Below are 23,941 nucleotides of genomic sequence, written 5' to 3'. Positions count from 1 at the left end.
AGCGCCCCCTGGCGGCCCGGAGGAGAACGGCGGCGGCGGAGAAAATGGCGGCGGCGGGTTCGGCCTCAGGAACTGGGCGGGCGGCGGCTCGGCCTCGGCCTGGAGCCGGTCGATTCCGAGGTTGTTTGGCCGGGGCGTTGTTGGGTGATTGTTTGGGGGCCGTCTTTGAAGGCAGGAGCGTTGTGAAGTTACCCGACTTGTTAAACTTTCTCCGAGGCCTTGAACCGATTCCCGGGCCGCCTGAGGACGGGGAAACGACCGGCAGCGCCCGTAGAGGTGGGTGGGGAAACTCCTGGGAAGCGGAATGGGGCGGGGGGGTGGTGGTGTCGGGGCAAAGCACATCCCCTTTCCCATATTTATATTTTTTTCCCCCCCTATTCCCATATTCGGCTCCCAACACCCCACAGATTTCAGGCCTGGCCCTCAACACCCCCAGGATCAGGCTTTAGGGGGAGTGTGTGTCTCCCCCCCCCCGCCCCGCCCCGGCCACTTCTTGCACCCCCAGACCCGCTGTCCCCCAAGTCCTGCTCCTCACCACAACAAGTGGCATCTCCCCTGGGACACCCGTGGCTGCCCCCCAGCCCTGCCCTGGCGTGTGACCCCGTGCTGTGGGGTTTGGGGGTCCCCTTTCTCCCTCCCCCCCCCCCGGGGTGAGTGTGACCTTGCTGCAGCAGCTTCTGGCTCCCCCAGGGCAGCTCCTGAACTCACAGGGCTGGTGGGGAGGGATCTGGGGTTTGCTGTGCTCAGCCTGTGCTGCTCCAGTGAAGTTGGGGAACTGGGGTGTCACAGTGCAGGGGTGCCAGCAAGGAACAGTTGTACCGAAAATAGATAAGGAGTAGAGTAAGAGAAGCACAAAATCGGTGATTTAACTCTTGGCTTCTGAGCTGTGCAGCAAGCCCTGTAAACCCTTCCCGTAGGACCTTAAAGGCACCTGATGCTCTTGCAGTCCTGGCCAGAAATGCAGCTGTGCTCTCTCTTCTCTGCTTGTGCTGTTCGCTGTAAACTCCTTGAGAAAGAGACTTGTCTCGTTTGTCCGTACGTGCCTCTGGGTATCAAACGCTTTCTCTTGGCTCTTACTACTCTTGAAATGCCTTCTGTCTCATTCTTGCTGTGGATGCATCTCTCTTGCTCTGTGTCTTCTTACTCTGATGACCGTGGCTAGTGACAAGCTGCAGGTGCTAGCCAGGAGCTCCCGGTAATGTTTTAATCCAGCTACGCAGGTAACTAGGCAGTTACCTGGAGAGGAGGGAAGTGCTGACAGGGGAGGACAGGAGGAGAGTTTGTCTCTGGATGGTCGCGTTATGTTTTTCATCTTCTGTTTTAGAAACACTTTCGTACACGGACGACACAGCCATGAGCAGGTCGGTGGTGCAGTCCCTGCTGGCCAAGCGGGAGTTTGATGAAGTTGATATGGCCAAGAGGTAAGGCCTGCAGCCCCCCTTCGGGGGCCAGGCTGTTGATGTTTGCTAGCGCAGGCAAAACTTCCTTAAGATTTCTGCAATCTCTGTCATTTCCTGTGAAAAGGGACAGCAGCTGTAGCAAAGTTGCTGTTGTGAAGGGAAAAAAGAAAAAAAAAAAAAAAGCGATGGCTAATTTTGTCATTTGTTGTGTGCTTTGTGCTGCGCTGGAACACGCGGCGCCGTTAGCTTTCGTGGGGGCTCAGAGCTGCTCAGAGTGCAGCAGGATGGGACGTGCTGTATCGCAGCCGTGTGTGCAGGCTCACCTTTGTGGAAGACGGGGCTCAGAAATGTCAGAAGCATTGCCCTTCGTGTTTATTTGTTGCTATTTGTTTGTATTTCCCTTACTTTAGTTAGTGAATATTAGTGAGGTCAGCTTCAGGTTTTTTTATGATCTATTTTCCTTCTGAATCCACAGCCCGGGTAGCATTTGGTTCCACTTAAGGGAGAACATTTATTTGTTTAGAAAGCTCTTCCGCTGAACTCAAACAAAAGAGTTTCTTTGTGGTTGTGACCCATGGAAATGTTTCTAGTTTGCTTCTATTTCAAGGCAAAGCTGAGAGGGAAACAAGTGGGTTGTGAAAGGTGATGTTTATACACCTTTTCCTCCTTTCACACCGGTTTTTGGCAATTGGATTCTTTCCTGCAGGACTGAGTCACTTGAACCCTGATTGTCACTGGGTTACCCGTCTGTTAATTCGCTTTATCAAGTGGCTTCACTTCAGGAACTTCAGGAACAGGCCGACTACCCTGTGCCTTTTTCTCACCTGTGTAACTGCTGCTCTCCTGCCCACGCCAGGTTTGCTGAGGAGTACAAGAAGGAGCCCAACAGAGGTTATGGGATGGCCGTTGTCAATGTCTTCAAGAAGCTCCTGAGCCCCAAGTGCAACGATGTGTTTGAGCCAGCAAGAGCCCAGTTTAACGGGAAAGGCTCCTACGGCAACGGCGGCGCCATGAGGGTGGCCGGCATCCCCCTCGTGTATTCTGACGTCCAGGACGTGAAGAAGGTACCGGAGTTCTCGGCTCCTTTGGGCACCCGGGCTGCGGGCGTCCTGCTGCCAGGGCAGCCTCGCGGGTGGGTTTGCTGACGACGTGTTTGCGTTCGCAGTTTGCCAGGCTGAGCGCTGAGGTGACCCACGCCAACTCCCTGGGCTACAACGGGGCCATCCTGCAGGCCCTGGCCGTGCACCTCGCCCTGCAGGGAGAGCTCAGCAAGGAGACCTTCCTGGAGCAGCTCATCAGCCACATGGAAGACGTCGAGGCAGATGATAAGTCTCTTACTGACGCCCGAGCGTAAGTAGCTGCGAGGAGCACCAGCTCGGCTGTGTACAGTTTACTCTGGCTCTTAACATTCTTTGCTTCTTCATCGTACTCTTTGTTTCCAGGCTGGGATTTGAGGATTTACCGTTTTCGAGGCGTCTAAAGAAAATAAAGGAATTTTTGGAGCTCAGCAGTGTTCCCAAAGCAGATGTGTTGTTTGAGTTAGGTAAGTACCTTCCGTACCAGGAACGAGCTGGCAGCAGGACTGACTCCACACGCCCCGTTGCTGTGTCCTCCCCCCGTCACCCCTTCGGCCTGTGCTGCCGTCGGGCACAGAGCGTGCTGGGAGGGCTGCCTGTGCTCAGTCGGTGGTTCTCGGAGCCTGACCTAGTGATTCCCCCTCTGTATTGCTGGGAATGTCTTGCTAAGAAAAGCTTACTGTGAATAATGTTTCTTAATATTCTGAGATCTCTTGTCTTAATGGCTGTCGGATCTCCAGCCGGATGGGAGCGGGTAGGGGTGTGTTGCTGGTCTGTACTGGGGTAGTGGGAAGCTGGTCTCCAGGACGTGAGCAGTTCTGGGGAGGTTTCTGAGGTGCCTTTTGCACTTTGTCAGGATAAAATCAGTGATGCCGCTGTTGGAGGTAACGGGCGGTGGGAAGTTGCAGAGGACGCGAGTGTTCTGCAGCGCTGAAGGGGATGGGTTTCCTCAACAGGCAACGGCATTGCTGCTTTGCGGTCTGTCCCCACTGCAATTTACTCCTTCCTGCGCTGTATGGAGGCTGACCCCGACATTCCTGGTCACTACAACAACCTGCAGAGGACCATCATCTACTGTATCTCTCTGGGTGGAGACACAGACACCATTGCCACCATGGCCGGAGCCATTGCGGGGGCTTATTACGGGGAGGAGCAGATACCCCCGAGCTGGGAGCAGAGCTGTGAAGCTTTCCAAGAGACACAGAAGCTGGCCAACAGCTTGTACGAACTCTACTGCCAGCGGCTCTGAGCTCCGAGGGGGAGCGTGTTTTCTGAAGGCGAAGCGAGTGGTCACCTCGGCTGGTCAGGAATGTGGTGGTGGGGCCGCGCCGCGTGCAGACCCCGGCGAGCCTCCACCCGAGCCGCTGTGAGTTGAGAGCTGGAAGCACGAGCTGCTTTGGCGAGGGGGGGCACGGCCTTGGGTGACAGCACAGCTGGGGGGTGGCTGCCCGCGGCGCCTCGGACAGTGGGGGCAGCTGGAGCCTACGGGAGCGTTTGCTTGTTCATGAGACTTCTGCTTCTTGCTTTGACCGCCGTTGTGCCATCTTGTCATTACACTTGCAGGGTGGGTGTATGAATTCTCTGACTTTCTTGCTGTGTGCCGTGGCCTTTATTTCAGTTGTTAGGGGCCTGTCCTGCAGCGGCTCTGGGAGGCTCCACGCCCTCTCAGATCACCAGTTCCCACTCAGCTGACCGGGACGGAGACAGGAGTCATCGGAGAGGCTCAGCCCTGCCGAGCCTGGAGGACGTCCCGCGGGTGGGACGGGTCCTGTGCTGAGTGAGGACGCTGCAGGGCAGAGAGTCTCTCCTTCAAGGCAGAATGAAAAGTGCCGGAGGTCAGAGAGGGGGTTCCTTTGCGCGGCCAGTGGCGCTGTCAGAAGCGCCCTTGGTGCGTGCAGACGGAATCCCAGCCGGCTCGTCATCGCTGCTGGGAGAGGGTGTGACAAATTCCTGCTCCCTTGGTGCCCTCCCCTCTGCCGTCCACCTGGCTCCGTCCTGACCTGTTGTGCTCTGTGTTCCCTCATGTGACTGGCTTCACATTGCTGCAGCTGCTCTAGCTGCTCCTTTGTTCCTAACCCGTGCATCCTGCATTTTTAAGGCTGTCCTACGTATGTCCAGAGCACCAAGGGGGATTGCTGTTTAAATCTGAGGGGGAGATAGCTGTGAAACCTGGTGTTAGACAAGGACTGGATTCCTGGTTCTGCTGCAGTCAGTGACAAAAATGACTTCAGCGGGACGCAGGAGTTACTTCTCACAGCTTTAAAACTCTGTACTTGGCAAGAATGATCTGAAAATAAAGGGAAAAGTAGGTTAATTGGGGGAGAATTTATCAGCGCTTAAGAGTTTGTGCATTTGAAGCTGGTACTGGTGGCCAAGAATATTCTAGTAAATGTTGTTCCAGAGTTGTAAGTTTAAAACTTTGGCCCGGTGGAGCTGGTCAAAAAGGGGGGGTGACAGCTGGGGTATGGCATGTCTAGAAAGGGTTGAAAACTTTTTAATAATTGAAAACAACAAGAAAGAGGCAAGCAGTCATCATACGGAAGTGTTTATGAATTTGAATGTGACCGTTCTCTCCTACTTCTCTGGTATTTCTTGTGCCATGGGGAAGTGCCCGTTCCCTCAGGCACACGTGGTGGCTGCGTGCGTGCACGCGTGGAAAATCTGGCTGCCGGGCCTCCTCCCAGTTTTCCCCGTAGTCTGCATCCTTCAGGTGCCACTCTTCTGTGTGATGCTTTAATGGGGTTTTCTTCTATAACTGGATTCTTGTCCTGAGAACACGTGGAATTTTGCTCTCTTGTATGTTTGTGTTGTGCTGTGGATCTCACATGTACAGTGTCAGGTTTTTCACGTTACTCTGCCAGAGGTGTGAACGTATTCACAGAATTATTTAAAAGAAGATATTTTCCTTTCGAAGCAGCTTTATAATTTAAACATTTGGAACTCGTGAAAAGCAGAAGAGCTCCTGTTTAAAACATCTACCTTGTTTTAGGCCAGAATTTAAATGTGTACCAAAACATTTAGCTCTGACTTTCTTGGAAAGAAATAAAATCACTCAGTTCCCTTTGTTAATGAGCTGCTGCTCCTGTCTTTTCATTCCAACCGTAAAGTTGTGCTTCCATACTAAATGACAGGAGGAGCCGTATGAGAACCTCTGGGCTGTTTCTCCTCACCCCGTACTTCACTTTAAGACTCAACCTGAAACTGCTTTTTTATGGCTTCTTGAAATCTTTCTGTAGAGAGCAGAGTGGCAGTTGTTTGGCGCTGGGTAGAGACACCTTGCGTGTAGCCCAGCCTCTTGCTTCGTTCGGGGTGAGCTTTAGCACTGGGAATCCGCTGAAAAATCAGCTTTCAGGTGGCCACTCCTGCCTGCGAGCGGGCAGGGGCGGCTGCAGCTTGTGGGAGCCCAGGAGTGGTTCCAGTTAGCAGCGGGGCGAGCCGGAAGCATCGCTGGGTGTTGTGGGATGGTTTGGAGAGGCCCTTTCCCTTCGCAGGCGCTTTGCAGCGAGGAGCAGCACGTGGAGCTTCTGCTGGAGTCTGGTGACAGGCCCGGTGCTGGGTGCCCGGTGCTGGGTGCCCGGTGCTGGGAGCCCGGTGCTGGGAGCCCCTGCAGCGTGCAGCAGAATTGTTCTTCAGAGTCAGCTTATGAAGAATCCTGCCCGCGTGGCAGCCAGCCTGCTTGGGGGGCACCTCTAAGGAACGTCTCCTCTTCCAGATGAGAGATCTGGTAGGAAAACATATTTTCTTCTCTTTATTCTTCATACTTTCAGGCTCCAAGAGCGATTCCCTTGCAGGTGATTCACCGTCTCCTCTGCGCGCCGCTGAACTGTTTGCAGCCGGGGACGCCGAGGTTGGCTGGAGACACGGTTGTGTAACGGAGCAAAAAAAAAGCATCGTGGGAAAAACAGAAGGGAAAGGGAATCCCTGACACTTTGACTTAAATTCCTCAAATTAATAACTACCAGTCTGGAAGGGTCTGGATTTCATCCTTTTTTTAAAAATGAACTTCTGGAGACAGGAGTCTTTTCCTTAATGACAAGAGACGCGCGATACCTTCTTACCTAAATATCAATAACAAATCTGCCGGAGTGCTGGGAACAAGGGAGCTGGCTCTGAGAAGGAAAAACAGTGCGAGAGGTCTGCGTGCGTGGTCTAGAGCCAGGCTGGGCAAGCCCGTTCGTAGCAGGACAGAGGCACAGCTGAGCCCACCTTTTATACAATAAGTTTTATTGATGTTTTGTCAATACAATCAAGTACTGTAGTTTTAGTTCTGAAGAGAAGGCCAGTTTTCTGATCACAAAGAGAGTGCATTTTAAACCAACTTTTTACTATGACAGACAGTGCATGTAATAAGTATTTACAAAACTAAAAACCTCTATATACTAGGTTAGAAATGAAGATACTAGAGGCAAATTTAAAAAAAATAGTAAGAATTTGTATATAAAAATGCACATTGTAATGCAGTTTTCATAATTAAAAATAGACATACTTCATCCAACCCAACCTTTTTTATTATTGTGATTGAAACCAAAATCCCATGCGCTCACACACACGACAGAAAATAATCCTTTCTGCTGGCGAATATCACGTACTCAGTACTCCAGAAAAAAAAAATTCTTCCTGACAGTGTCCGGTTTAGTGAACAGCCTCCCTCATCCTGTGCATCGTTTTTTTTTTTCTTTTTTTTCCCCTAGCCTAACTCTATGTGCGTGTAATATCTTTGCCTTTCCATTACTGTGTAAGTAAGAGGTTATATAGCTGCGGAAGGTTGATTATGGGTTACGCTCTGCACGTGAAGGGAAAGTGAAATTGCAAATCAATATCTACAGCACTGCACGAGTTAATGTCTCGGCGCGGTTATAGTGAGTATTTTTGTCGTTGCGTTTTGCCAGCTAGGACAAGAAGTTTCGGGTAAGACAGAACAAGAAGAGATGGGATGGAGGTTAGGACACGGTATAAATAAGTCGCTTTGAGTAACAGGATGAAGGTTCGGCCCCGGCGCGTGCCTGGGGCGCGAGAGGCACCAGCTCCAGTTCATCGCTGCTCTCCTCCCCGGGAAAGACAATTCAGTAAAGGAGACACGGGCCCCGTGCTCACACCCTCCCCTCCCAAGCCTTGAAGAAAACATCTGAGCTTCCACTTCTAATTTTAGGGACTCTTTTTTTTTTTTGTACGGCCCCTGTTCCTGCTGGGAAATAACCTGTTACGATCAAAACCCGCACAGCCCTGACACCCCTCCGCCTTCAGGAGCTAAAACCGTCCAGTGGGATCGGCCCCGGGGCAGCCTCTCGCTTGAGGTGGTTTCATCTTGACATGAAACTTGCAGCTTTGGGTGGGGTGAGGTCCCCGGGAAGGGGACAGGCCAGTCCCAGCGGGGCCGTGCCTCAAGCACTCGCCTTCCAACTCAATCTCCTTTTCGTGTTTCTTAATTTCAGGGATAAGTGTGTTTTTACGAGGAAGCCCTGGATGGCAAGAGGCAGAAACACAGGACAGGCTTAAGGAGAAAAACAAACAAACAAACAAAACAGAGAAAGAAAATCTGTTTAAATATCTTGTACAGTCCGTCTGGAGAACAATCCCAAGTCCCGTTCTTGCTACATTTCTCATCTTTGGCCATAGAACAGGCTTTAGGAATATTTAAGGGTAATAGTTGCTCAGCTGGTGACCAAATTGTTGCTGTTTTCTCAGGGAGGTGCCTTTGCGGAGGGACATGCAGCGTAACGCGTGTGGATTCACTTCAGCAGCGGGCTGCTCGCCTGGGATGGGACGAATGGCTTTACTGTAAGTGCAAGTGGCCGTGACTGTTCTACCGCGAGAAAATCTGCAAAGCGACAGGGTTCAGGCGCTGCCTTAGCGAAGGACAGAGCAGCCGAGTGGTCAGGATCCGTGCGCACCTTCCCCAGAACCTTGTAGCTCATACTCAGGTCAGTAACATTTCAAGCATTAGTGAGACAAAGTGGTAACGACAGACAAATGTGGTTTGTTTTTTGTTTTCTTTTTTAACCTAAGTCACAGATTGGCACCTGAAATGGTGCACTTTTACAGGTACATATTGCACTAGACTTGTCAATAACATTGTTAAGTAGATAATAGCACCGTTGTAAAATGACTGAAGGGAAAGTTAGACCTAACGCTATTTTTTTCTTAATTAAAAGGTCCCCAGAGAAAGGGGGGATACCAATGCAAAAGTTTACACATCCCGAAATAGTGAGACAGTAAAAGCAAGTTGTCCATAAGTGGCACTTTCAAGAAAGCACAACTAAACCTTCTATCAAACCAGGCTAGAAGCACCGTAAGCCGGGCTTGCAGTGCCATCCTTGTGTGGCCAAGGACTAAGATGCTCCCAAGGCCAAGCAAGTCTTTGGGCTGCAGAGAAACAGGCAGGACAGAACTAGCCCTTGGACTTGCCAGTAGATGAATTAACCCGAGAGAGAGGAATCGTCGTTCATCCCAGGGGTCCCAGCTTCCCTCAGCGGCTCCGGAACAGGTCATCTGTCATCCTCCCCCATAGCAGTGCCTGGATGTGTTTATTCCTAAAGGTGCTGGGGGGGGAGGGTTAAAAATAATATTTACTTCTTATAAGAAGGTGCTTATGCAAAGTGTTCCACTTTTTATGATTGCAAATCCAACCGCACTGAATCCGGGGTGAATCCGGGAGATGGCCTCAAAGTCCAGTCTGAAAAAAACCAGGCATCAGTGAGACTGAAACTCGGGCGTCTGATGGTTTGGGAAGGGAATTTCTCAATCCATCATGGATCTTTGCTGCTGTGCAGGTTTGTGTTAGGTGCCTAGGGCCCCTGTGCTGGTTAGCAAATACACCACCCATGACAACAGCTGTATTTATTTAACTAGTACTCAGAATGGGAAACAAGGGCACTTGATTGCAGACCAGAAGGGTCTGGTCTTCCAGACGACCCTCTCTGGATCACAGAGTAGTTGACTGCGGAGCCAGATCCTTGCTGTCCCAAGCGTGTTCCTGCGTTTGATGTACAGTCACTAGGGTAAAACTTGTTCCAAATACGCTTTGCTGAGGAAGTCGCTCCCCTCCCTCCCTTCTCCCTCCCTCAAAAAAGAAAGAAAGATAGACGTCTCCTTTCTAGTTACCCTCTTGACTCATGGATCAAACAGCGTGAAGCAAGGTCCCACGACAACGGCTTGCGTGTTCTTCCCAGTGATTTTTCTTTTTTGTATTAATTTTAAAAAAACCTTTTTTATCAAAAAAAAAAAAAAGACAGTTTATGGCTAAAGTGGGTGAAAAGGAAACGTGCCCAACAGCTGTTATGTGGGGCAAAGCAGGAACCCAGAGAAGGAGGAGTGGATGTATTCCGTGGAGTACAACCCGTTGGCCTGGTCCGAGGGCATTTGTACCCAGACTTGGTCGTTCTCCTTGAGTTCAAGCACGGCGCTGCCCGAGGCCTGGTCCAGGTACCCCTTTTTGTACTCGTCGTAGGTGTAGGTGGCGGGCACGTTGTTCTTATAAAGCGCCACCCAAACGTTAGTCCCTTTGACATGCACGTGGTAGGCAAAGTAGTAGATGCCGGATACGGGGCAGGTGAATATCCCGGTGACTGGGTTGTAGCCGTTGTGCCCGTTATACAAAGTCCGGTCAAATTTGACCGGCATGCCGGACGCCGGGAAGGGCGAGGTGAGGATGGCGGTGAAGGCCGGGGCGATACGGGCGGAGAGCTCTCCTCGCCCGTACTGCGGCTTCCCCGGCTTGCCGTTGCCCAGCACGGCCCCCTCCACGCCTCCGTCGGGCAGGTGCAGCCCCGCGATGCCCGTCTCATCGAACACCCCAGGTGCTCCCGGTGGCCCAGGTGGTCCCGGTGGCCCCGGCGGCCCGTTCAGCCCCGGCGTTCCCGGCATTCCCGGAGGGCCGATGGGTCCAGCCAGGCCGGGCTCACCGGTCTTCCCCTCACCGGGAACCCCAGGGAGCCCGGGCTCCCCTTTCAGCCCCGGGAGCCCCTGAGGCCCCATGGGACCCGCGGGTCCTTGCAAGCCCGGGATGCCAGAGGGGCCCCTCAGCCCCGGCTGCCCCGGGATCCCGCCATCCCCTTTCGGCCCAGGGCCGCCCGTTAATCCTGGCACCCCCGGGAGGCCGATGAACCCCGGTTCTCCTTTGGGGCCCGTTGGGCCGGGGGGTCCCAGTGACCCAGGCAGGCCCCTTTCTCCTGGCACCCCCGGCTTCCCCGCGAAGCCGTTCGGGCCCTGGTCGCCACGCATCCCCGGCATGCCCGGGGGCCCGCTCGGCCCCACGTCCCCTTTGGAGCCGGGTAGCCCGTGCTTGCCTGGCAGGCCCATGGACCCCGGCAGGCCCGGTGGCCCGATGATGCCGGCAGGGCCCGGCTCTCCCGGCTCCCCATCAACACCGGGTTCCCCCTTATCGCCGATGGCTCCCGGCACCCCGGGCTGCCCGCGGTCTCCTTTTAGGCCGGGCAGGCCTGGCTTCCCATAGCCCGTCGGGCCCGGTAAACCAGGGAGGCCGCGGATGCCCGGCTCTCCCTTCGGTCCCATGGGGCCCTGTATCCCCGGCACCCCCGCGGCGCCCGGGACACCGATCCCATCGATGCCGGGGGGGCCCCGGGGCCCCACGGGGCCAGGCTCCCCGTTGACGCCAGGCCCGCCCGGAGGGCCCATGTCGCCCTTCTCCCCCGGCGCACCCGGCAGGCCGTCAAGGCCAGGTTTTCCAACGCCGACAGGCCCCGGGGGCCCTGCAGGGCCGGGAGGGCCCCCGTTCCCCCGCGGTCCTGGTAACCCTGGTTTCCCCACGCCGTTTTCACCCTTCATCCCGCGCTCTCCGCGGGGTCCTGGCTCTCCTTTCGGACCAGGCTCGCCCCGGAAGCCGGGCAGGCCAGGGCCGCCCTGCGGGCCCGGCTTCCCGTTGACTGAGATGCCGGCAGGCCCCGGCAGTCCCGGGGGGCCGGGCAGTCCTCTTGGCCCTTGCTCTCCTCTCATGCCAGGCTCGCCCTTGGCTCCGGGCATCCCTTTCATGCCCGCCTTCCCGGGGAGTCCTGGGATGCCAGGTTTCCCGATGCCTGAGAAGCCGGGGGGCCCGGCAGGCCCGGGCTGGCCGTGCATTCCCGGTTTTCCTGTGCCTGGCTTCCCTGGGTAGCCGGGGGGCCCAGGGGGTCCGCGTGGTCCGGGCTTTCCTGGCGGTCCTGGCTCCCCTTTGAGGTCCATCGGCAGCAGCGGTGGCATGTCTGTGGAGAGAGGAGACACGGAGCTTTACTGGGGCTGGCGGAGCTTTACTGGGGCCGGTGGTGGCCGGCAGAGCGAGCCTGGCGCGTGATGCCCTCAGAGTGTTAAAGCCAGGGCCTTCAGCACTCCCTGGCTCTGGACTCACAAGAGTGCCCTTCTCTAGAAATGGTTTTATTGAAACAGCCACAGTGGCTTCCTGGGCCACCACATCAGCAGGACTGTTTTTAGGCAAGACCTTGGCCAGAGCCCAGGGTGTTAATCCAAGCTTTACTCCATCCATCCCTCCACAGAGGGTGTCAACAAGACCAGAGACCGCCATCGGCCCTGGCGGTGGTGTTTTGTCATGACCTACTGCAGGGGGGTGGTTTTTAGGAGCTGGATTCAAACCTCCCAGCAGCCACGAAAGCACCGTGGGATTCAGTCACTCCTGCCTGGGCTCAGCCGAGAGGATGGCGACAGAGTGAGCCAAGACTGAGGATAATCTCTCCACCCCATCCCTCGAGTCCAGGGCCTCGGGAGACCTTTAATCCTTTTGGATTAAAAAGAAAACTCTTGGACTTGTACTTGAGAGACCGAAGAGGTGACTGGTGTATGGGTTAAGACATGCCCATGGTGCTGGCTGGCTCAGCTCCTGAGTCCAGCAAGGCAGAGAAAAACTCACCAAAAAGAAAAAAAAAAAAGCGCTGAGGGTGGAGGAAAAGCCAATAGCTGCAAGGGAAACGCAACCTCAGTTACGTTCAAATGAGTCAGCCCAGCTGGGAATAGGCCGTAACCACTTGACATTTAAAGAATTTATAGAGGTCTTTTGCAAACGGATATAAGAAAGAAACTAATGGGCTGAGAGACTACAAAGCTGAGGAGAGCCAGATTACATGCCCACCGCAGCTCGGTACTTAAAGCACAGACGTGAGCATAAATAACTCCTTGAGGCAGGCCCAGGCAGGGTGTTGCTTCCCACGTGACACCGAGAAGTGGGTGAGAAAGAATAAATCAGACAAACTCTTTTTTTGCGAAGCTTAAAATGAAGGAAATACTTGGCAGTTGCACAGAGATGGGACTGCGATGAGAAATACGAAGGGTGGAGGAAAGGGCCTTGACATCTTGGGCAAACTTGAACCAAATCTGCCCAAGGTAGATCGTTCCAGTTGGGAAAAGATCCGTGCGGGCAAGTTCCTGGGCTGGGCATGGATCCTGTCTGGGAGCAGAACACGGGGCAGGGGGGTCCCCGCGCTCGGCGAGCTGAGCCGGGCCTTGGGAGCACGGACACCCGCAGCGCCAGGATCCGCCACCGCAGAGATTTTCTCAGTCAACGGGAAAAGATTAGGGGAGATTTGAGACACGTGAAAAGAATAACCGTGGCGGCGGCCGGCACCGTTCCCGGTGCATCGGAGGTGGCTTTACCTTTCCTAAGCACAGCAATTAGCCCTGGCCATTCCCAGGCCTGGTGCCTGCTTGTTTTTCTTTTGGCAATGGAAACATTTTCAGAGCTTATCTATATATCAAAGCCTGGCCCACATCCTAGGCTGTAACAGAGGTCACTTGGCTGTCTTGACAAAGGAAATACTTGTCTGTCATGACATTGCCACTGGATTTCTGCAAACCTCCTGCTCCTCACCCCAGAAAACGGTGTGGGAAAGAAAGGCAAGGGAGATGTGAAGTGTTGCACTAAAGCAGATTTCTGGGGTTTGAATTCTGGAAAAAATTCTCTCCAGAAAATTATTTCAATGTGTTTTCTCCCCTAACCACCCCCCCCCCCCTTTTTTTTTTTCTTGCAATGGTTTGAAAAGAATTAGTTTTCTAGGTCATTTTGCATGGAATCAGAACAAGGATCTACAGCTGAGCCCACGAAGGAAGGAAAAAGCACACACACTCTCACACAAGGCAGCGAAGAGAAACGCCAGGCGAGAGCTGCCAACTTGCAGGCGGCCAAAAAAGCAGACGGGAAAACCAAACCGGGGACGTTAGCGGAGAGAAACTGGGACATTGCAGCCCCAGCGGTATCCAATTTCAAAAGACCATGTCTTACCACAGGCGCATGTCTCGGAGCTCTGCGTTTCACAGCAGCAGCATGGGGTTATGTGTTCCCCTCGAAGCATGAACAAAGCTGCCATGAATGCTAACGCGGAGCCAGCTGGGGCAGCGGGAAGGGGAAGGAGCGCGGCCCCTGTGAGCTCCGCCTGGGCACCACGGAGCTTTTCACCTCCTGAGGAGCGCGGACGTGCCCAGGTGGATCCTGCGGCCCCTCTGGAGCTGCCTCCAGGTAAGGCCCTGGAGGAGGGAGGCGGCAGCGCGGGCTGGCCCGCAGAGGGATAATCCGGCCCGGTGAAGGATAATCCGGCCCGCTGGGAAGCGGTTCCCACCACGAGCAGGCAGCAGCGGGTCTGGCCGACGCTGCAGGAAGCAGGGGTTGGCTGCTCCATGGCAGAGCCCGGCCGAGCTCGTTCCAGCACTGCTGCCAAGCCCTGTCTCGTGAGAGTGAGTTCCACACGGGGACGCGGTGTGGGACCAGGGTTACTGCATCCCTCGTCCCGTCCGCCCGGAGCTGCGCGGGGAGGCTCAGGGCAGGCCCTGGCAGCTGGAGCTGCCGTGCCAGGGGGTGGCAGCGAGATGGGGGCAGAGTGCAGAAAGCAGCCGAGTCTCTCCATGAGCAGGAGCTGAGGGACCTGGAGGCCTCCCGGCCGCAAGCGGCAGCCCCACGGGGTTCACAGCTCGGAGTCGCTTTTAAAAGCAGCAGGACACGGGGGTCACCTGCTCGGGGGCTGCTGGGCAGCCCCTGCCCGCTCCCACCTCCTGGGCAGCGCAGCCACGGGCAGGGGCAGGGGCTGGGCCTGGGCTCCCGGCTGGGCTCCCCCACACCTGGGGAGGTGAAAAGCTCATCTCCCCCCTGGGGCCGAGGCTGGCGCCAGAGGGGAAACACCCCCCTCACCTGGCAGAAACCCCCACCCCGGGCATGGCCGGTGCCTCATCGCTGCCCCGAGCTGGGGTGTCTCTGGCTCAGCACCGAGGCAGAATAAAACCCAACTGCACACACCTGCTTAAATGCTGCCAGTGTTGTAGTGTTTAGCAGCATCTGCCCAGAGCTGCCTCCGTGCTCCTGGGGAATCTATTTTGGGGTCAGAAAAGGTGCCTGGCACCCTGAGGGAGCCAGCCCTGTCTCTCACTGGATGGTACCCGCAGCCCGGCGCAGCCCTGGGGTCTGGCCTGGGCCCCCATGTCGGGGTCCCAGCCCCAGGGCCAGGCTGGGGCAGCCCAGGGGGGGCCCCCACAGAGCTCCCCACCGGCTCAGGGGTAACCCACAGGGGCAAGGCACGGCCTGCGCCGGCACGGTGAGTCAGCTGAGCTCCCCGAGCAGGGCAGCAGGCCAGCGGGGATTTTTCTTGCCAAATGAGAGGGAAGCAGAGATGGGAGCTCAGTGGGATCCACGAGGCACCGGCTGCCTCCGCGTGGTCCCGCAGCTGGTGGCTTAAACTGCAGCTGCCCCCCTGCCTGCATCCCCCTGCCTGTCCTCTCTTTCCCAGGGGTTTTAGGAGAGTGATGTCCGGGGGACTCTCCTGTTCTGCCCTGCCTCAGCGTCTCCTCAAACCCGTGCCTGGGGCGACCCAGCAAATCTCACACCCAACCACCTTGCAAAGAGCCTGGCACACTTGCTTCTCTCTCCGCCACGGTCAGCAAGCAGCGCAGCTCAGAGGTAGCGCAAGCTGCTCCGATGCATGGGAGGAATGGGAAAAAAAGAAGGAAAAACAGCAGGGAGATATTTGAATCCTGTCCCACCAGCAGCTGAAACGTTCCTGCACTACGCTGGAAGGTTTTGTCTCTGGCTGGGGTTCAGGGAGCAGCTTTACAACAGCTGGGAAGGGGGCAGGGAGGCGGGGGGGCTCGCAGTGTGCTTCGGCTCCAGGTTTTGCTGTGTGTTTTCTGACATATGTGCTGAGCTGAACTCCTGATAAGCCGTTCAGCCCAGCAGTAAATCAGGCACCGGCAGCCAAGACTTCTCCAGTTTCTCCACTCAGAGCCAAGACTTGGGCTCCCCGGAGGGTCCGGCTCTGTGTGAACCCGCAGGGAGGGCTCCGGCGGCTCTTCCCGAGGGCCGAGCACCGGGCTGGCGGGTCCGGGCGGCCGCGCCCCAGCCCTGCCCCGTCCCACAGCGCTGCCAGCGCGGCTGCCTCGGGGAGAGCGGCGGGGACCCCGGGGCTTGGGGTCAAGGAGAGGGCTCAGGCCCTCCCCGCCGGCCCCCTCTTGAAGATGTGTTGGTGCTGCTGCCCTGGGTGCACCTCGGGGGGGTTGGTGTGGCAGAGGGACCCCCTGAAGAGCCAAGACGTGCCGGAGAAATTCGGTCACACTCAACACTGGCTGTTTGCAAAGGCCCCGAGTTCCTGAGCGGTTCTGGGGTGTGTGCAATTAACGGACACTAATGAGCCCCCGGTGCAGGACACTGCGGGACCCTCCTGGGCATCCCGACGTGACTGGGCAGGCGCGTGGGGCTGCGGGCAGGGGATGGGGTGTAGGCAGGGCAGCTGGGGGAAGGCGGTTCCGAGAGGCGGCACAGAGCAGGGACCCCTCTGTGCGGCACCCGGCGCTCGCTGGGGAGCGGTTTGGCACGTGGGAAGTTCCTGGTCGCTGCTCTCCGAGGGAGGAAACATCTCTCTCCTGCTCATCCCTCCCTCAGCTCTGGCCTTGGCCCTTTTGCCTTTCCCAGCTGGTGCAAAACACAGACTGGGCAAACGGAAGAGGTGGAGGAGTGGCAGAAGCCTCTCAGGGAGGGTTCGGGGTTAGCAGCAGCGAGGGGCGAGATGGCAAGTGCCGGGGCTCCTGCGCCCGGGCTGCGCCTCAGAGCTCCGGCGAACGTGCAGGAGGGTGGGAGCAAAAGGCTCGGGGTCTCCTTTGTGCACCCGCTCCCAGAGGGAGAGCAAAGGGCTCTACTCCTCTGCTCAGCCTCTCCGTGCCCATCCTTGTCCTCCTGCGCTGGGTTAAGGAGATGTGAACGTGCTCTGGGCAGCAGCGCCCTCGGCCACGGCCACTCCCCAGTGTCCCGTGTCCTCCCACCCGCCGCAGAGCGCGTCCCTTACCCAGGTACTGCCCTTTGCCCTCGCGGAAGGGGGGTCCCAGGGGTCCCTTCACCATGGGCTGCATGTACTTCACTTGGGCGTAGCCCGCCGCGCCTCCTCCCGCTGCCGAGCGAAGGCCAACCGCCATCATCATCACCACCACCAGCAGCGCCGCGGCGTCCGGCAGCATCCTGCTCCCCACGGCTCCTGCGGAGGAAGCGACAGTGAGAGCGGGCACCCGCGCCCCCCGTCCCCACCCTCCGTCCCGCGAGGGTCAGCCGGGACCCCGGGAAGGATCCCGGTGGGAGCGGGGGCTCCCTCCAATTCACATTTTTCTGGACCGCGGCTGCCCTGAACCCTTTGCCCTCCCGACACGCGCCAGCTGGGAGACGCACAATAAATACACGGTTTGTGAGCACCCATTAACCACGGGCACCCAGCGGAGCCTCTCGGCGGCTGCCTCAGCACCTGTTTGTCTGGGGTTATGCCCGTGTCAGGCTTCCCTTCTGTATTTTTAACATATATAAGAGGGGGGAAAAAAAGGCAGGGTGAAAACCACAGCGCTGCTGTCGCATCCTCTAACAAAAGCCGTGTCCGCTCCGGCTGCCCCCGCTGAGCCCTGCCTGCCCCGGGAGCAGCTGGGTGGGTGCTGCACCTCCCAGGCGGGTGCTGGACCAAACGCCCCGCCGGGGAGCAGGGGCAGGGCTGCTGCGCGCCGGGATTTGATCGGAATTTCCTGAATCGCTTTTGCTGAAGCAGCAGTGAAAAATAAGCTGCAGCCTGGAGAAAAAACACCCCCCCACACACCCCCCAAATTAAAACAAAATTAAAGCAAATTAAGGGAAGAGGGGAGCCCTGGTGTGGGATTGTTCCTGATGCTACAAGTGCTTGGCAGGTTGTCAGAGGTCTCCGGGGATGAGGCAGCCTCGACCTCCTGCCCAGTAAATGCCCCCGGAGCCGGGTCCCCCCCGTGCTGCCTGCGCCGCGCCGGGGCGGGAGGCACCGGGGCCTGGCTCTGCCGCTGGCGGCACGCAGGAGCCCAGAGCTGGGAGGAGGCCGGTGGCCGCGGCGGATGCTGGCACAGGAGCTCTGCTCTGCCCGCCGTACCCACCGCGGGCACGGCCAGGGACACGTGTGACAGCCACCGTCAGCCTCCTCGCGGTGCCGAGAGGGACTTGCCGGCGTTTGTGTTTTTCTGTCTTCAGGGTCGAGAAGAGGAACGCTTATTTTTATGAAGCATTATTTGACAAGGATTTGTTTAAGGGAAAAAGAATCCCGTTTTAAGGGATTGCAGCTGTAAAAATACATTTTCTGCTAAATAAAAGAGAAGAACAAACCCCTGAATCAGCTATTTATTTGTTTTCCTTACCTGGTGTGACCCCCTGTGCCTCCATCTCTACCTCCCTCCCTTCCCAGCTCCCACCTGGGCCTTATTCACCCCGGCTCCTCTCCTCCACTGGTGCGTTTTCACGGGATGCTGCTCATTGCTCTGAGCCCCCACCACGGCAGCAGCACCCTGGGGTGCCTCAGCCCCTCGCTGCTGGGTGCTGCCCAGCGTTTGCAAATGTCCCCCCTGTCCTTCTGCGAGACCTCAGCCCTCAGAGGGACGTGGGACTGGGGGGACACCGGGGCCAGCGGGAAGGGAGAGGGAGGGCAAGGTGATGCGTCTGCTTTGGCTCCGGCCGCGATTTCGCCGCGCAACCGCGTCCCCCCCGCTCCGCGCCGAGGCGGCCGCCTGCGACCCGGCGTCTCCAGACACAGGCTCAGCTCCTGCACGTTCTCCCTGGGTCCGGACGGGTCGTTCCGCCTGTCCCTGTTCTCCCAAGGGGCCATGGGGACAATTTGGGGGAGTCTGAGACCCCCAGGCACGTGTCTCCATCCCCCAAGGAAAAGGTGTCTCTGGTGCTTTGCTGTCCCCCGCCGCGGTGCCCGGCACTGGGGCAGGAGGCCTCACGTTACCCGGGCTCTCCAGGCGGTGATTTAATAAGAATAAAATGGAAACATCTGGAGTCTCATATGATGGATAAAGTGTGCACGACGTGTCTGTGAAGAGGCTCTTTCATGCCTGAAATCTCCTGCGTTATGAAATGATAATTAATCACAACGAGCAGCCGTGCAATGTTCTCATCTCCCAGGGCAGGTTGCAAACATCGGCTGGTTCATGGTGCGGCCGGGTGACGCCTGCCCACCCCCCCTGCAGGGCCGGGGGCTGCTCCGCTACAGCCAAGCAGAAATCCCACAAGGAGCCACTTTTTTCCTGCCTGGAGCAGGGGAGATGCTTCAGGGGTTCCCGAGCGCAGCCCCCCGGCGCTGCGGGATTTCCTTCCCCCCCACCCCGAGATGCCGGAGCAGGGATGGGGCTGGGCAGCACCGCACGGCTCGGCTCCGGGGGGAGCGGGGGCCCGACCCGGGTGCAGCCGGTGCGGCACGGAGAGCCCTGGCACGGCTTCAGAGCGCGGCGCCGCCGCGCTAACGGCGTGAGTGCCTGCTCCCCTGGCAGTCGGTGAGCAGACGTGTTAAAAACCCCTGGCACGCAATGAAAGCTCCGGGAGAAGGAAAAAAAATCTCACACTTAAAGCATGAGAAAGGAGACAAGAAATGTCACCTTGTTCTCGCAGGACCGCGGGGGCTCGGGCAGCCGGAGCCTGCGCCACCCCGGTCGCTCCAGAAACGGTCTGTGGCTTGTGCTGCTCGGCCTGGCGCGCTCCCGGCGCCCTCCTGGCACTCAGCTCCCGGCCGTTCCCAGCAGAAGGGGGCTGCTGCCGCCCCACACCGTCCCCCCCTCCCCGGACTGTCCATGTCACACTCCCAGGCCTGGCCCAGCGACTTCCCCGTGAGCAACACGGCCGCACGCTTCCCCCGCACACACAACCGGGCGCTTGTTCGCTGAGCTGCAGCTGATTTATGGCCCCTGTTATTTAAATATTAATTACGGGCCTGGCAGGCAAGCACCGCGCCTGCTCCCTTCAAGGCTAACTATTTTTTAAGTCAATATATGTGATCCGCGGGGGATCTGCGATTGTGGTTGAAGGTCAGTAAAATGGAGAACTTGTTTAAACCCGGCCATAAAAGCGCGATCCGTGCGGGGCGCGGCGTGCTGCTCGCTGGCCCTCGCCCCGGCTCCGTCCCCAGCACAACCCTGCGGCCGCACCAGCCCCCACGGAGGTTTTCTGGGGCGCGGGAATGAGCCAGGACGGGACCTCCGATGCGCTCACTGCCATGGCGCACCCCGGGAGCGTGGGGCACGGGCACCTCCGCTGCGAACCGTGGCAGAAGCTGCCCCGGGGCTGTGGCGAGCGGTGAGCAGTGAGCACATTGCCCAGCGCGGGTGGAAGCAGCCGACGCGTGTGGGTGGGCTGGAGCAGCGCGGGCTTGGACGCCGCCGTGTCCCATCGAGCCGCTCCATCCTCCGGTCATTTACAATAAAAAATAAAGCAGGGAGGTTTTCCAAGCTCAACACGGGGCTGGACTGACTCCAGCGGGAGGTAGATGATTTGGTTTGCGCTACACATGCTTTAAAAATAATAATAAAACGAGTCAAAAACGAAAAGTGAGCTATTGAAACGGAGAGCGAGCACGTTGTTTCCGTAGGCCGGGCCGTGAAAGCCAAAGGCATCAGGCAGCAGCTCGGCCGAGCAGCGCCGGAGCGCGCCGGGAGAGTCTTGGCACGAGCCCGTCCTTAAATGCATGACACCTGATCCGATCCAAAAGCTGCTGTACGCGCCGCCGGACCCGGAGCCTCGCCCACCCGTCAGCAGAGGGAACAAGAAAACATTTTCCTTGACGAAAGAAAAACACCCCACCCCATCTGCAGGCAACCTCCTGCCACCCTGCAGCGCCCGCGCCTGGCCCCCGCGCAGCGCTGGGACGGCCCCGCACGGCCCCGCGCTGCAGGTGGTGGCCGCGTCCATCTGTACCGCTGCAAAGGTTGCAGCAAAATTAACTCCGAGGCCGGGTGCTCCACGCTAATTAACTCCCGCTGCATTAGTAACTGCTGTGGAGACAGGCGGGGTGGAGGGCTGACGGAGTGGCACGTGCGAAGCTCGGGGCACCCAGCGCACTGGGGGGGCTGCGCGGGGGGGACGGGTGGCAGCGGGACGCCGGGCCCTGCTCAAACAGCTGTTTGCGGGCAGCTGCTAAAGAGCTCGCTGCAAACCCGACCCGGGTATGTCTGCTCCCTGTCTTGACTCGCCTCCCGCCACGCCGGAGCCATCTGAGATGTGCCGAGAGCGAGAGCCGCGGGAACCGCACCCCGCCACACCGCACCGCGCTGGCGGGCCGGCACTGGGCCACGGCGGGGCCTGGGTGGAGCAGCCTGCCCGTGGGTCACACTGCCCTCAGGTCACACTGCCCTCAGGTCACACTGCCCTCGGGTCACCCTGCCCTCGGGTCACACTGCCCTCGGGTCACACTGCCCGCGGGTCACCCTGCCCGCGGGTCACACTGCCCGCGGGTCACCCTGCCCGCGGGTCACACTGCCCTCGGGTCACCCTGCCCGCGGGTCACCCTGCCCGCGGGTCACACTGCCCTCGGGTCACCCTGCCCTCGGGTCACCCTGCCCTCGGGTCACACTGCCCTCGGGTCACCCTGCCCGCGGGTCACCCTGCCCGCGGGTCACACTGCCCTCGGGTCACACTGCCCGCGGGTCACATTACCCGCGGGTCACGCTGCCCACAGTTCATGATGCCCACGGGTCACACTGCCCATGTGTCACACTGCCCTCAGGTCACACTGCCCACGGGTCACACTGCCCGTGGCTCACACTGCCTGCAGTTCACACTGCCCACGGGTCACATTGCCCGCGGGTCATGCTGCCCTCGGGTCACGCTGCCCACAGTTCATGATGCCCACGGGTCACACTGCCCAAAGCCAAGAAGCCCAGTCGGGGTCCAGCAGTGGTGCTGACACCAGGGTCGGTGCCACCGCTTGATCCCGCAGCCGCCGGGTCAGGGATCAGCTAAGGCGGATTAACGACCCTCCGCGTGTGCGTGCCGGGAGCACAGCAAGGCCTGAGCTCGCCGCAGGTCACAGCTCAGGGCTTAATCCCTCACCTCCAGCTGTCAAAACTCCTCGGCCGCGCGCGGGCGAGCCCTGCCTGAGCGCTGCCGACACGCCCGGCCGCGGCCAGAGCCGAGGGCGCACACGGGGGCGAAGCCAACCCCGGGGAACGGCCGGTACCGTGGGATGGGGAGACCTGGACGGGGGTCTCCGGCCCCGCACTGGCTCGGGCCCAGGTCTGGGTGGAAAACCCTGGCCCGAAGCTGCAGAAGCGCCGGGTTTCTGCCGGTGGCGCGAGGCTCAGCCCAGCTCACCGCACCCCCGGGCACCGTGGTCCCCTCACCAGGGCTGGGGTGTCCCTCTGGGCGCACACGGAGGCGAGCGAGACCCAGGGGACGTGTGTGTCCCCCACCCCAGCCCTGACGGAGGGTTTCTGCGCCCTGAGCTCCCCGATCCCGTCCTCTCCCCCCGCCAGCCCCAGCTCCACCGAAATACCAGACCGCGCAGCATTAATAGCAGGGTTGCCTGCCAGGTGCATAGTTTGACCAGTCGGATCACACATGCCAAACCACAGGTATTTTATGAGACGTTTCCTGTTATGAAGACATTTTTGTGGGGATTCATTTTTTTTTTCTTCCTTTCTTCTTCCCCTCTCCTCCTCGTCCTCCTCCCGGCGGGATGGTGGCCTTGCCCAGGGGGGCTGCAGGGACCTGTCTCTGGTAGCCAAAAGCTGGAGCAGAGCAAGAGCCGAGTGCCGGAGCTGGGGGCACAGCGAGGACGGTGGTGCCGGAGGGTCCCGTGCCCGGTGCCGCCCCGGCAGCCTCTGGGCAGGTCCGAAGCCCCTTTCCTGGGCTCTGCGCAGGCGACCAGGCTCACGCGTGAGCCCCGGTTCATGCCACGACCTGAGCTCAGCCTCTTGCGCCCGGATCCTGGTGTGAGATGGGGAGCATCTGCCCAGACACCCCGGGGAGGGCCGCGGGCTGCGGGCGCCTCAGGGCATCGCTCCCCGAGGGCCGCGGGCCGGCTCGCTCGGCCGGAGCAGCCCCGCTCCGGGGCCACACGAGCTGTGTCGGGAAGCAGCCGGTGGTGACCTGGGGTCCGTGGGCCAGGCGCCGCTTTGCCCTCGCAGCTCCTGCGCAGGAACAGCGTTTCCTGATGCAACGGGTTTTTTGCAAAGAAATCTGCTAAGCCTGGAGGGACCCGCAGAGAGCGATTCCCATCTCGGGGAATTCGCAGGCAAGTGGCCATCAACCGCAGACATTTAAACTTCCAGCCTCGTGCTGGGGTCACCGGCTTAATTATAACAAGCTGTGATCCGGGCCGGAGCCTTCTGGGGCAGGGGTGCTCCGAGCGGGCAGGATCGCTCGTGGGGGGCTGCTGCCCGCGCCGCGGGCTGGGATGTGCGTGGCAGGGATGTCCCGGCGACCTCCCGTGTCCCCATCCACGCTGTCCCCGCCGGGCGCTGGCGCGGCACGGAGCAGCCCGGTGCTGCTGGAGCCCGTTGCACCCGCGTGAGCATCGCCCCAGCGAGGGGGACACCCTGAGAAGGGGGATGCGGGTGATCGAGGAGCAGCGGGAGCTGTGACAGCACAAGGGGACCTGCTGCCGTGCGAGGTCGGGAGCCCTGCGGCGGCTTCAAAGCTCGGTCAGGAGGACCTTGCCCTAAGCTGGGCATCTCTTCCCTCTCCTCCAAGGCCTCCATGGTGAGCACAGCAGCATCTTCAGCCTCTTCCTTGGCACTTAACGATCCATCACAGGGGCAAAATTTGGGAGCTGGGATGGAGAGGGCCAGAAATGCCCGAGCGCACAGGGGGAGAGGCCAGGTCTGAACCCACGGGCGTTCACTCCTCAGGTTTTAAACAGCGAGCGGCTGCTCTGCAGGACCCGTCCTTGTGACCGTGTCCAGGAGCTTCTCCAGCCCCAGACCCCAATGCCATCGTCCCAGCCCGCAGCCCCAGCACCCGGCTCTCCTCTCCGAACCTGCCAGGATCCCCGCGGCGGCTCCGGTTGCAACAAGGACCCTCAACGGCAGCCCCTGCCCTGCCACAGGACGGACACGCTCCGTCCAGCGCGGCCTCGCGCCACGATGGAAACAGGCTCCAGAGCAGCACACGGGGACAGCAGCTCCAGACCCCGCTCCCAGTGCCCCGGGACAGCTGGTGGCACTGGCCGGTAGCTTGATCCCGGCACAGCGTTGCCACCACGGTGTCCCCTGTGCCGTTGCTTT

The 23,941-nt window shown here is 58.8% G+C and overlaps 2 protein-coding genes across 4 annotated transcripts in view; one reads left to right on the top strand and one right to left on the bottom strand.

The window, feature by feature from the left end:
* The first annotated feature begins 23 nt into the window (after nt 1-23).
* On the top strand, nt 24-5,548 carry ADPRS (ADP-ribosylserine hydrolase). The gene is made up of 6 exons (XM_074926342.1): nt 24-276; nt 1,325-1,421; nt 2,257-2,464; nt 2,566-2,750; nt 2,843-2,943; nt 3,433-5,548. Exons 1-6 carry the CDS (start codon nt 45-47, stop codon nt 3,723-3,725), a joined length of 1,116 nt encoding a protein of 371 aa, XP_074782443.1. The 5' UTR covers nt 24-44; the 3' UTR covers nt 3,726-5,548.
* Nucleotides 5,549-6,000: 452 nt separating this feature from the next.
* COL8A2 (collagen type VIII alpha 2 chain) overlaps nt 6,001-23,941 on the bottom strand; it is a 34,286-nt gene continuing 16,345 nt past the window's right edge. For all 3 annotated transcript variants that reach the window (XM_074926052.1, XM_074926051.1, XM_074926054.1), the window contains 2 exons: nt 16,738-16,923; nt 6,001-11,673 (listed from right to left, as the gene is read on the bottom strand). In XM_074926052.1, the coding sequence (XP_074782153.1) occupies nt 9,752-11,673; nt 16,738-16,906 (2,091 nt within the window). In that variant the 5' untranslated portion in view covers nt 16,907-16,923 and the 3' untranslated portion in view covers nt 6,001-9,751. The remainder of the gene's footprint in view (nt 11,674-16,737; nt 16,924-23,941) is intronic.

Source organism: Athene noctua, chromosome 24, assembly GCF_965140245.1.
Source record: "Athene noctua chromosome 24, bAthNoc1.hap1.1, whole genome shotgun sequence".
Classification (NCBI taxonomy): domain Eukaryota; kingdom Metazoa; phylum Chordata; class Aves; order Strigiformes; family Strigidae; genus Athene; species Athene noctua.
Note: the sequence above shows the minus strand (reverse complement) of the source record. Positions and strands in the feature narration are given on the sequence as shown.